At 45.4% G+C, this 13,859-nt stretch overlaps 1 protein-coding gene across 1 annotated transcript in view; it reads left to right on the top strand.

Moving 5' to 3' along the window:
- OTOA (otoancorin) overlaps positions 1-13,859 on the top strand; it is a gene marked incomplete at both ends in the record, with an annotated part of 68,246 nt that overhangs the window by 15,312 nt on the left and 39,075 nt on the right. The window contains 4 exons of the mRNA XM_080911520.1: positions 1,094-1,194; positions 4,604-4,749; positions 8,346-8,469; positions 11,773-11,988. Of these exons, the coding sequence (XP_080767646.1) occupies positions 1,094-1,194; positions 4,604-4,749; positions 8,346-8,469; positions 11,773-11,988 (587 nt within the window). The remainder of the gene's footprint in view (positions 1-1,093; positions 1,195-4,603; positions 4,750-8,345; positions 8,470-11,772; positions 11,989-13,859) is intronic.

The raw sequence follows: 13,859 nt of genomic DNA, 5'->3' as shown, positions 1-13,859 counted from the left end.
CACACACACACACACACACACAAACACCAAAAGGCTTCAAGGAAGAAGAAAATTTGAACCCAAGGAAGAAGAAAAATTTGAAGGTAGATAAAAATTAAGGAAAGACATCCCAGGTAAACAGAGATTCTGGGAACTTGGGGTCCAAGGGTAAGCTTGGTTTCATTCAAATATATTACACTGTGGGAATAAACATGACAATCTGATAGTCCTTATTACTAACAAGATTAAAATGAAGGTAGTAATAAGAGAATCAAACATACTTCACGCTGTCAGATTATTGACTAGAGAATTGAACTCAAAGTAAATCACTATGTTTTTGAGTCTCAATTATTAAAACATCATCTGAGTGCCTAACACATTCCAGGTAATGATGATGTTGATCTGCAGACCACACAGTCAAGTAGCAAGTCTCAGATGGTGGCTATCTGTGTCTCGTGGGGTCTCACAGGCAAGACTCAAAAGATGGTAGTTGAATGAATTAAGGAATGCAGAGTCCTGACATCAAAGATACCTTTGGATCACCACATAGCATGTGGTACAAATGCATGTGCATGTTGGTGGGGGCCAGAGCCAGTGATGGGAGGCTTCCCCAATCACTTTCCACCACATCTATTTATTTAAGTGTGTGTGTGTGTGCATGTGTGTACATGTGCACACCTGTGGAGGCCAGAAGACCATGTCAAATCCCCTGGAGCTAGAGTTCTAGATGGTTGTGAGCTGCCCAACCCAGGTGCTAGTACTGAACTTGGGCTCTCTACAAAGAGCATTTAGGGCTCCCAACTGTTGAGCTGTCTCTATAGCTCTTCCAGCTTATTTTTTGAGGGAAAAATCTTTCATTGAACCTGGAGCACACTAATTTGGTGAGGCTGTCTGTCTAGCAAGGCTCATGAATTGTCCAATTTCTACTTCCCCAGTGCTGGGATTATACAGGTATTAATGAAAGGCCACTCTCCTTGTTTGTTTTTTAGCGTGGGCTCAGAGGCATCACATCCAGGTACTGATGCTTGTAAGGCAGCCCCTTCACTACCTGTCCTCCCTCCATTTAGAAGCTGTTACTTGTGTATTTACTTATTCTTTTTTTTCCTCTTTGTAGATGTCTCAGTCTCATGGGTCAGTGCAGAAAAACTATGGATTTTGGGCAGATACATGGTTCACCTATCATTTGAAGAAATTATGAACATTAGTCCTATAGAAGTAAGTCGGAAAAGTATATTTTTATGTCCTTATTGCTAATACTCCTCCAGTGACGTGTGCTATAAATTTCCAGTGTTTGTTAAGCCGAGATGTCCTGGGAACTGTATACCTTAGCCAGATATATCTCTATCTTTTAGACAAAACTCTAGGAACAAAGTCTCAAGGAGTCAATGGTGGGGTTGTGTTCCAGCGCAGAAGAGCTAAGAGGAAAAAGAATTGTGACAACTAAGGGCGTCGGTATGACCAGCATGAGATGGAGGGGACACTGGCTATGACCTAAGACTCATGGGAGGGGATTGTGTGTGTGTGTGTGTGTCTGCTTTAGAAAAGCCAAGGACAATAGCTATTGGGTTTGCAGTCTCTGTGCTCAAGCCAAGTAGCATGGATTAATGGCTGCTTCTATAAATAGTGACTTCTATTAATAGCTACTTCAACATGAGCAATGATTGGATCTGAGCTTGGAGTTCACAGCGGAGAAATGTGTGTGGCTCATGTTGCTTAACTCGCCAGTCCATTTGTCTCTTTCTTTCTGATGTTGACTCAATGACATTAAGATCCTTTGGGTATTGTGACTTTGAAATGTGGCCTCGGAGGAATGCTCCAACAGAGGTTCCTAAAGAGCTGGGCTCCATTACAACAAAAACAAAAGCAAAATGCTCATGTGTTGTGCCCTTCCCATCATCACACAGTGGCCTCCTTCAGAGAGCTCTCCTCCCAACAGTGTGTGATTGTTGTAAAACCCAAGGTGAGACTTGGTTCCTCTTGCATCTTACATACACACTGTGCACAGGTGAGGGTACATGTTACCAAGTGAAGTTTGCACGCTAAGCACCTTTACCTGCTAAGCCCTCTGGCCAGCCCTGGTTCCTCTCTTTTTCCTAGGAGGCCAGGAGCACCTCACACGTCTTTGCTGTTTTACAACCTTTCAGTGTTTAGAAGTTAGGGCATTTCTAAGATCAGGCACATATGGACAACTTCTCATGATCTACAAATATGGGGGGGGGGCGTTGATTTGTATATGGTCAAAGGATATAACCCTCGAAGGAGAATTTTATGATCACCTTCTTTCCCATGTGGGGTATATGTGTGTATATGCATAAGTGTGAAACTTAGGCATATTTGAATATGTGGGCAATAGTGTATGTAGGCCCAAGGTCAATGTCAGGTGACTTTCTTGATTGCATCCCGCTTTAAAAAAATTATTGCTTTGTTGTTTTTATGTGTATGAATGTTTTGTCTGCTTGTATGTCTGTGTACCACTTGAGTGCCGGGAACTCATGGAGGCCAGAAAAGAGCATAGAATCTCCTGGAAGTGAAGTTACAGATGGTTGTGAGCCCCTCTGTGGGTGCTGGGATCCTCTGGAAGAGCAGCCAGTGCTCTCAACTGCTGAGCATTCTCTTCAGCCCCTGCTCCCCACTTGGTTTATTTGGGCAGGATCTCCAGCAGAGCCCAGAGCCCATCCATTCTGGCTAGTGTAGCCAACCAGCTTGGCCTACAGATATCTTGTCTCTACCTCTGTAGTGCTGGAATACAGGGCCTGCCACTCCTGTCTGCCACTCCTGTCTGACTCTTTGTGTGGCTTCTGAGGATCTAAACTCTTTCCCTCATGTTTGGAATTTGGCCCCTGAGCTATTTCCCAAGTCCATTGAACACTTTGTAACAGACAGAATTAGAGTGTATAGAATAAGTTCACTAGAAATAGGAAGTAAAGCCACAGTGAGTCCTAGTGTCATATAAGATGTCAGTGTGATACCCTTGGGCATGTAGGCAAAATGGAGCAGGAATATAGAGTCTGAACAATACACTTAGTACTCTGTGTAATATATTTTCTATCTTGCAACGAGGACATACCTTTGTCCATCATCACAGGGTTAGCTATAAATTTGTTCATCTGTTAAAAAAAGTAATTTTTATTCTTTATAGCAAAACAACAACAACAACAACAACAACAACAACAACAAAACGTGAATTGCATTGTCTGACCTCAGCAATGACAAATCTAGGAATACATGTGCACAGGTTAGCTTTAAAAAAAAAAACCTTCAACCACTGGAATGTTAAAAACGTAACACCTTCCTGCCCAGCCTGATAGTGTGCAACTGCAATTCCTTCCCCAGATCTCCCTGCTCCAAATGCTGGTGAAGATATAGACAAGAGGGGATCCTTAAAGCCAGGCATGGTTGGGGCATGCCTTTAATCCCTGCACTTGGGAGGTGTCATAGTTTCGGCTTTATTGCCGTGAAGAGACACCATGACCAAGGCAACTCTTATGAGGGACAGCATTTGTTTGGGGTTGGCTTACAGGTTAAGAGGTTCAGTCCATTGTTATCACGGCAGGAACTGTGGCAGTGTACAGGCAGACATGGAACTGGGAGTTCTATATCTTGATCTGCAGGCAACCAGGAGGAAACTTTCTTTTCACACTGGGTGGAGCTTTAGCATAGAGACCTCAAAGCCTGCCCCCACAGAGACACACTTCCTCCAACAAAGCGACAACTACCCCAACAAGGCCACACCTTCTAATAGTGCCACTCTCCATGGACCAAGCATGTTCAGACACCACAGGAGGCAAAGGCAGGTGAAGCTATGTGAGTTTTGGGCTAGCCTGGTCTACATAGCAAGATCCTGTTTCAAAAACAAACAAACAACCCCCAAACTAGATCTCTCATATGACTCAGATGCACTACTACTGGGTATTTGTACGAAAGCTTCAAAGTCAGGCCTCACAGAGGCTCTTGCCCATCAGTGTTCACTGCAGTAAATCTACAGCAGCTAAGCAACGGAACCAACTAGATGCCCAAGAAGAAAGGAGTGGATGAGGAAAACATTGTCTATGTGCACAATGGACCTTTTTTCATCATTTCATCTTTGTCATTAATTTATGATCATATATCTTTATCATTTTTTTTGACCACAGAGAATGAAGTTATGTTGTTTTCAAGAGATGGATACACCCGGAGATGATCATACCAAGCTAATTAAGTCAGTCTCAGAAAGACATATGCTTTCTCTCACTCCTGGTTCACAAATTTCATACAGATACAAAAAAGTGTGTGTGTGTGTGTGTGTAAGACATGGAAGTAAGAGTGAAATGTTTAGGGGAGCAAATGAGGCTAACAGGAAGAGGAGAGGTGAGAAAGTCAGGAGGAAGGGGCTACGGGACGAATAAGCTCAACATACAATATGTACATTACGTACTCACATAAACATCTTTGTGTGCCATATACATTAAGTATGTACACTGAACTTTAAAAAATAACAATGAAAGGAAAGAAATTAAGTAATCTGAGAACCGGTGGTATAACCATATAGCTGAGATGGGTGCACATGAGCCACCAGGATGGGTCCCCGCTGGGCCACTTAACCCTCCTCACCAATCTCACCCATCTTCCCATCCCTGTCTACCAGATTGGGCTGTTTATCAGCTATGACAATGCCACCAAGCAGCTGGACATGGTATATGATGTCACCCCTGAACTGGCCCAGGCATTTCTGGAGAGGATCCGCTGCTCCAGCTTTGACATGAGGAACATCTCCACCATCCACAGGCAAGGGTGGCCCTAGGCCCTTCCAATATCTGGGAAGACGGCACACTTAGTAAAGTGCATGGCAAAGGAGTGTGAGGATGAGTTAGAATCCCCAGCACTCAGGTAAGAAGGTAGGCATGTCAGCACGTGCCTGGAGCCCATCACTGAGGGAGGATATTAGATAGAGACAAGAGGATTCTGGGAGCTGCCAAGCCAGCCAGACTAGGTAAGTGATGAACTCTCCATTCACCAAGAGACCTGTCTCCAGTAAATAAGGTAAATGGCGATTGGGGAAGACACTGGATGTTGATGTCATTCTCTGGCCTCTACACAGATACACACACACGTGGATGCATACTTAGACACATGCTCACATGCACGCAGTCTAAGTATTCCCTGAGAACAACCCCCACTTCTCTATGCATTTGAGGAGAAGGATTTGTTCCTAAGGGCTTATCATCCTCCAAAAAATGTTCCAAAAGGAAAAGGGGACAAATCTTTGGGTGTCTCCTGGAGCTCAGGCATTTTTTGTCACCTCTCCTAGTGCTTCTTCCAACCCTGAGCTGGAGCTAGGCCACCCTCATTACCTAGGGCGCTATTGCAAGTTGAACATGTCATTTCCATTGGGTTGGGGCAAGTGTTGGAGGCAGCTGGGGGTTCCCATGAGAAAATCCCTTGTTATCAGGCTGTCAGCAGGGGAGCCCCTGACATTCTAGAGGTCAACTCTAAAATTGAGTTCTTGCACCTCATCTCTAGCCATTTCTAGTCAGGGATACCTAAGCCAAAAGGAAAGGAATGGGTCAAGTAGGGGAGGAGTTGTTGAGACTATTTGTTCTAGTTTGATTTTTGTTCTTTGATAACACACTATGACCAAGAACAAGTCGGGGGTTTATTGCAACTTACAGGTTGTAGAACATCATTGAAGGAAGCCAGGGCAGGGACTCAAGACAGGAACCTGGAGGCAGGAACTAACGCAGAGACAGGGTAGAGAGCTCTTTATTGGCTTCTCCCTATGGCTTGTTCAGCCTGCTTTCATATAGAACTCAGGACTATCTGCCTAAGGTTGGTACATCTCATAGTAGGTTGGACCCTCCTACATCAAGCCACAGGCACTTAGTTGATGTTTCCTCTACAGAGCTCACCCCAAGCTTGTGTCAAGTTGTCAAAAACCAGAACCAGCGTACCATCTCCTGTCTGTCCTCTCAGGGTCTTGGCCGTCATATCTTACCTTAAGATCTTTCAGATGAATCCTTCTACAGTGAGTGTGCATTTGGAACTATGCCACAGTTGTTGACATCCGTAATAAATTTCACTCATCAGAAAGGGTCCCGCCTTACTATTCCACACACTTGCTGATTAAATAGATTGTATACCAGGTAATAAAAAAGAACCTGCTAATTAAGGACACGGACCCAGAGAAAGCTTCTCGGGTTTAATTCCAGTTCTGCTACTTGTGAGCTGTGAGCTTGGCCACATCTTGTCTCCTTCCTGAGCCTTTCTTTACCCACATGTAAAATGGGAGACAGGAATCACACTGCCTTTCAAGGACTCTTCTCTGACACATAGCATGTGCTCAATAAATAGCTTTTTTTTTCCCTAAAATTGATTTGCAAATAAAGCTGTGTTTATTTATGGTGTATAGTATATAGTGCTAGTTATTTTTTTTTGTCCCCGTGACAAAATACTCGAGAGAACAAGCTGAATGCAGCAAAGGAGTCTCACGGAGATTTCAGTCCATGGTTTGCTTGGCCCTGCAGCTTTTAGACTTGGTGGAGGTGACACATTGACACATCACAGAGGAAGCAAGTGACAGAGCAAAGCTGTTCACCTCATGGCTCCAAGGAAGCAGAGAGGTGAGGTGGAGGAAGTGTATCAGGACGAAATATGCCCTTCCCAATTACCTACTTCTAGCAAGGCCCTGCCTCCTAATGTCTTCACTGCCTCCCATACCCGTGAAGCTGTCACAAAGGGCTAACATGTAGAGGGGATTCAAGCCCTTGTGGTTTAATCACCTCCCCAGAGATTCTACCTCTAACACTGCCGTGCAGAGGACCAGCAACCTCTGAAAGACATTCAAGACCGAGGCTACAAGGTTGGAGAGATGGCTCAGTAGGGAAAGGCACTAGCTACGGAAGGGTGAAGGCCTGTGTTCAAATAGTGTGAGCAGCTAACACTAGCTCTTCTATGGATGGATGGGGATCAGGGGAGGTTGGAGACAGGAGACTCCTCAGAAGCTTGTGAGCCAGTGAGTCTGGGATACGCATCTGTGAACAAGAAGAGAGACCCTGTCCTTAGCAAGGTGGCAGGTGAGAGGCAGCCCTGGAGGTTGTGCTCCTGCCTTCTCATTCTGTGGCACTCACATGATTCACAAGTGTGCCCAACCCATGCACACACATGCCCCTCCCCATGGATAAAAGATCCCATAATATATATCTAGATTGTATAATGGCTAAACCGAGTAACTAACATGCCATTACTTTGTACACATGATCTGCTCTGAGCTCTTGTTAATTATAGTCACCATAGGCTTTAGAACTTACCCTTCTTACCTAATTGAAACTTTGTATCTGTTGACATTCCTCCCCTGAGTCCTTGGTAACCACCATCCTACTCTTTCTATAGCTTAATGATATCCTGTGTCTGTGCCCGAATATGCCAGTGTTGGTTCTGAGAGGATTGAACCAGAATGCTTGCAGTCAAAGCTGGTCTGGCCTTGTTGAGCTGGTTAGTCTTCCTATGACCCCTGAGAACATTCACTAGTGAGCAAGTGCTTAGTATCCACTGGGAAGACTCATCCCTGCATCTGTTTATTCTTTATTCTCAATCACCCTCTTTCCTTGACCATCATATTTCCCATGATGCACCACGATGAATAAAGTGAACCTAGTTACTAACAGTTGAGAGAGACAGGCTCATCCTGTACCATAGCCCACAACATGCACGTACCGTGAAGTACAGCTACCTCAAAGAGGAGTCGACTAATTTACCAGCAGCAAGTATCTCCACTTGGCCTGAGTCTCTGCTCACAACCACTAGATAGATTGCTTTTAGCTCAACAGAGTTTGAGTATCTCTGCTCCCGAGTTGTCCCACCATATTTTTTTTCTTCTGAAGTCTTAGTATCATCTTGGTGGGTAGGTGGCAAGAAATCCTGGGAATAGAGCTATCACCGAGGGTGGATAAGCCTATATTTCCACATAGAAATGAGAGAGGAGTTTGGTATCCCCCTTTCTCTTCATCTCCCCTCTGACGGACGGTTTCAGAGGAAAACATGGTGGTGGTGGGGTTGGAGGGGGGTCATTAGACTCAAAGGTCTGCTTCTAGGGAGCTGCCTCCTGTAGCCATGGTTACCACCAGCTGGGGAATCAGGTATTCAAAGGCACGAGCCTGGGGCTGTCATTTCACAGCCAACCCATGCTGTTCGTTGTTTTCTAATGGAAACGACTTTGTTGAGAGCCGATGGTCCAGGTAGATGGTGCAGGATGAAGCGGGCGGTGCCGCCCCCCCCCCCACCCGCTACCCGCCACTCTGCTGGCGTGGCTTTCATGTTTGGATTGCCGAGAAAGATTGTGAGGCTCTCCGCTCTGAGCAGCCCACACCAGCCTCCCTCATCTTCCCACACAGGTTGGGGCTGTTGGTTTGTTTCTATGATGGTCTGGAGCTGCTGGATGCCACGCTAGCCCAAGTCCTTCTCCACCAGATGCTGAAGTGCAGCCGCCTCCGGGGCTTCCAGGCTGGTATCCGGAAGGTACAGATGCGATGCAGGCCACTGGGTTCTCGGCCTCAGTTTCCCTGGTTTGCCTGGCCTTTTGAGAGCACGTTATTAAGCACTTCAACCTAGCAGACGGTGTCTTTAATCCAGGAGGTAGAAGCATGGGGAAGGAATTAGAAAAGGCACTGTACAGAGAACAGCCATGGCCAATTGGAATGAGTCGTAGGGATGGGTGGTTGGAGAACCTTAGCATCTGTATTGAGCACAGACTGGGGGTGATCCTAAGTGCAGTTCCACTCAGGGGTCTGGGGTGAGGCCGGCAATCATAGACCAAGGGGATCCACAGGAGTAAAGGCTCTGCCAGACTCCATCCCAGGCACCGGTGAAACAGGAGGGTGACAAATTCAGGGTCACACACACACACACACACACACACACACACACACACACACAGACGAGATGTAGCTCAATGGTAGAATTTTTTTTTCATAAATTGAATTGGAGGGGTAAAAACAGTCGCTAGGGCAGGGGCTAAGCTGACAACCCACATTTGACCCCCAGAACCCATATGGTAGCAGGAGAGAACTGGCTCCTGGAAGTAGCCCCCTGACTGTGGGCACACGAGCGACCCAGTTCTCCATGAATGGATGGAAGGATGAATGTAAAACGAAGTCTTCAGCTGATCCCAGCATAGGCAGGATGGAGGAGCCCTGGGTGAATGTCTGCTTTTAACCGAGCTCCTAGACTTGTTTCCGGTCAAATTAGCAAATACAGATGGCTGCCCTCATCCCTTTCTCTCTCAGTTTATTTTAGTTTTTGAGTAAAGTCCAGTTATGCATTGCTGGCTGGCCTCCAATTTGCAATCCTCCTGCCTTAGTCACCCGAGTGCTGGGATTTCAAGCATGCGTTACTGTACCTAGCCTTGTTATTTCTATTTTTTCCCCCTCATTCAAGTTTCAGGTCATTTTCTTAATTAAAAAATTAGAACCATAATATTAGAATGTTAGTAAAAGAAAATCTTGGTAAGGCTTTTCTTGGCAATTTCACAGCAGGTTTTCATGTGGAATTTGAAACACCCGGTTATATTTTGTGTCTCCTATTTTTATGTTCAAGGAAAAAAAAACCATGGAGGATACCTTCTGGTTACTGGGAACCCCGTTAGGGTCGTAGACCTCTGGCTTGAGGGCTCTGTGGGTTCAGTCCTTACAATGCCTTTCACTGGGTTTTGCGCTACCAGCTCTGGTCGCTCAGATCTGGTTGTGGCTGGAATTGTATATTTCTAGTCATCATGTGCTTCGAGTGTGAGTGACCAGGCGATGAGACCCGCCACCTTAGTCCTCACTTCCTTGGCGCAGGGTGGGGGTGGGGGGGAACTCTGGGGGAGCCTGAAGAAGAGAACCGGAAACGATTTCTTCCACTTAGCTTTGCTGCCCCCCAGTGGCAACATCGAGATCGCATGTGTGAAAGTTATATGTGCCTGAAATTTCATACAAATTTATGTGTTAAAACAGGTTACGATCCTCATTTTTCAACATTTATTATTATTTTTACTTATTTCTTTATTGTGTTTGCTTGTGTGTGTGTGTGCACATGTTTATGTGTGTATATATGTGCACATGACTCCTGTGGAGGCCAGGGAGCAACATTTGAGAGTCAGTTCTTTGTATCTGCCTTGTGGGGTCTAGGATCCAGCTGAGGTCATGAGGTTTGGTGGCCAGGTAACTCCACATGCCTCTTGTTTTTTTTTTTTTTTTTTTTTTTTTTTTAAGATTTATTTATTTATGATATAATCTGTAGCTGTCTTCAGACACACCAGAAGGGGGCATCGGATCCCATTACAGATGGTTGTGAGACACCATGTGGTTGCTGGGATTTGAACTCAGGACCTTTTGAAGAATAGTCAGTGTTCTTAACCACTGAGCCATCTCTCTAGCCCCATGTTCTTTGTTTTTATTTTTCGTACAGAGGCTATGGTACAGTTGGTGAGTTTATTACCTTCCTTACCAAAATCAGATGGGAATTGTTGACTGTAATTAGGGAAGTGTATTCCAACAAAGATAATTGTTAAGACAGTCTTAGAAACATGCAGGCATGTAAAAGATGTGAGTTAAGTGAAAATAGAGTTCACATTATAAATCTGTAAGAACTTCATACTGTATATTTCTAAAGGCATAGAACCAATTGGAAAGATATACACCATCTTTCTACCTTCTTCCCTCCTTCTTCCTTCCCTCCCTCTCTCCTTCCTTCCTTTCTTCCTTCCACCTCCTTCTTTTCCTCCCTTCTTCCTCCTCCCACTTACCTTTCTTCCTTCTTTCATTCCTTCGTTCCTTCGTTTATTTCTTCTCTCTTCTTCATTCCCCCTTCTTCCTCCTCCCCACTTGCCTTTCCTTCCTTCCTTCCTTCTTTCTTTTTCTTTATTTCTTCCTTTCTTCCTTTCCTCCTCCCTGCCTTCCTTCTTCCTTCTGTCCTTTCTTCCTTCCCTTCCTCCTCCTCCCTGCCTTCCTTCTTCCTTCTGTCCTTCCTTCCTTCCTTCTTTTTCTTTTTCTTTATTTCTTCCTTTCTTCCTTTCCTCCTCCCTGCCTGCCTTCTTCCTTCTGTCCTTCCTTCCTTCTCTTCCTCCTCCTCCCTGCCTTCCTTCTTCCTTCTGTCCTTCCTTCCTTCCTTCTTTTTCTTTTTCTTTATTTCTTCCTTTCTTCCTTTCCTCCTCCCTGCCTGCCTTCTTCCTTCTGTCCTTCCTTCCTTCTCTTCCTCCTCCTCCCTGCCTTCCTTCCTTCCTTCCTTCCTTCCTTCCTTTCATCCCTTTTCCCCTCCTTTGGAAAGTGTTCTATGACTAAGCCCTGTGCTCATTGGATCATTTCCATAGTTACTTTCATGAGTTTGGATTTTCACTTTATTTTTCTTGTACTGCTGAGAATTATTTTTTATGCAGATTGCATATTACCATGAAAAGGCCCCTGGATAGTTCACAAAAGGAAAACAACCAAATATATGGATATAGAGTTCAAGATCACAACAGGAAAATAGACGCTACAAAATGCGGCGGAGTCACCAGGGAATAAAATTCTTCCTGCCATGCTTGAAGGTTGATTTAACAACACATTAATATTTAAATAAAACCCAAAGTGAATTTTCAGCACATGAAAGCCAGGCCTGGAGGATGTATTCTCAGGGAGCCCGTCACTGTCTGACCATGACCAAGAATACCTTGCTGTGCAATGCCTGGACCATGTCTGTGGGGGGGAGGGGCAGTATGGAGTCCTTCCACCCAGGAGGTGGTTGGAGGGAGCCACTGCCTTGCTTTCTTTCAAGGCTCATGCCAGTTTCTTATCCTTCCAGCTCAAGGCCAACCTCCTGGACATTGCTACGGAGAACCAGACCCTCAACGAGACCCTAGGCTCTCTATCAGATGCGGTTGTAGGTCTGACCAGCACTCAGCTAGAATCCCTGTCCTCCGAGGCAGTGCACCGCGCCATCTCTACCCTTAACCAGGTTACGGGCTGGGGCAGAAGCCAGATCGTCATCTTGGCTGCCAAATACTTGGCTCAGGGACAGGTCAGCTGGAACTTTAACTTTCTCGAAGTGCCCAAGGGCTGGTGTAGTGTTAATTGCATAGCTGTGACAGAATATCATGGAGTTAGTGGTTTAAATAACAGAGACCTCCTCCTCCTCGCGGTTATTCGTAGCTTCGTCTCGAAGTCCGTTGTTGTGCTGTGGACCATAGTCATCTTTCCACGTCCTTATGGGGCACTCCAGGATAGCAAGCTCCCCCCTCTCTCTGTCTCTCTGTCTCTGTCTCTTGGTGTGTATATGTGTGCTCATTTCTGAAGATATGTGTGGCAGCCAGAGGGAGGTTGAAATACCTTCTTCAAGCATGCCTCAAATTTGTTTTATAGAGACAGGGTCTCTCATTGAACTTAGAGGTTATACCTGTCTGGGCCTCTCACCCCAAATTCTTTTTATGTGGGGTCCTGAGATCCAAAGTTAGGGTCCTCATGCTTGTGCAGACAGCCCTCTGCCCACTGAGAGCCATCTCTCTTGTTTTAGTTTTTCTTCTGGTAAAGGCATTCCTTCTGTTAGTTCAGGGCCCTGTCTAACTCTAATTATCTCACGACTTAGGGTTTCTATTCCTGTGGTAAATCACGTCACCAGAAGCCACTTGGGAGGGAAAGGTTTATCTGGTTTACAGGCAACATTAGGGGAGGCCAGGACAGGAACCTGGAGACAGGAACTGAAGTAGATCTGTTGAAGAATGCTTCTCACCGGCTTGTTCCCCATAGCTTGCTAACAACCAGCTACGTGTACATACAGTAGAAGCAACGCACAGAGGGTGTGTTGAGGACAGGACAGGCATTTGAATCTCTACTCTGTCATCTACTTGTGTGACACGAGGTGATTACTTAATGTCTCTTTGCTCCGGTCTCCCTGTTTGTAAAATGGCTAAGAAGAGCTCCTCTCCTCAGATCTGGTGCAGATTACTTGAGCAGTCCACAGGGAGGTGATTGAGCACAGGGAAGAAGAGACAAGCTGTGAGCTCTTCAAAGAGACGTGCTGCCGAGCCGTAGACACTTGCTGGATACACCCCCAGGATTTTCTTCTTTGTTCTTACCGCTCCCCGACACACTAACCTGAATTTTCATGACTGCAACAGCTACCTGAGAGAAATCAAGGACGAAAGATTTACTTTGTTCTGTGGAGTCAGAAATTTTGCTCTGTGGTCAGCTAGCTCTGTTGTGTTGAGTATGAGGTCACACAAAGTGTTACAGTTGGAAGACTATGTGGAAGAGTAATCTATTCATCTTAAGGTGGCCAAGAAGCTAAAATGTCTCTGAAAATGTTCTAAAAGGTGTGCCCAGAGCATGCTTTATTAATCTCTTGGGTATCTCTTGATACATGTTGGCAGGCAGGATCACCCATTACATGTGTCAGCAGTGATGGGCGATGGTATTTGTCTTGGCGTTGGGCGTGGAGAGGGAGCCATATTGTAAGACACTCCCATTTGGAGGGCAGGAGCCTTGGTTCCTAAACATCAGGTGTCCTACTCTTTCTGCTCCCACTCTTAGACACCCCTACTATGTCAACTGGCTCTTGACAGTTGGGTTGGAGCCAGTTTCAGTATGACACTAATAACAAACATTTATGAAGTGATGTGTATGCCAGAACCTGTTCTAAGTGGATTAACCATTCAGTTTTCTGATCAACCTAATGATCTCATGGTCTTAACAGTCTTCACTTCTGAGGTTATTTACATGGGACACAGAGAATGTGAGGGACCAAACTGTCAACATCACCATGGAAGGGAAAAATAGAGGGCAGAGCCCAAGGCATCTGCTGCAGAGTCGGCTTATGAATGTCATCTCCACCATGGCATCATGGCTGTTGAACTGGCTAGTTTTAGTTTTATGTCAACTTGACACACGCTACAT

The sequence above is a fragment of the Micromys minutus genome (genome assembly GCF_963924665.1).
Source record: "Micromys minutus genome assembly, chromosome: 2".
Lineage (NCBI taxonomy): Eukaryota > Metazoa > Chordata > Mammalia > Rodentia > Muridae > Micromys > Micromys minutus.
This window is presented reverse-complemented; position numbering and strand designations above follow the sequence as displayed.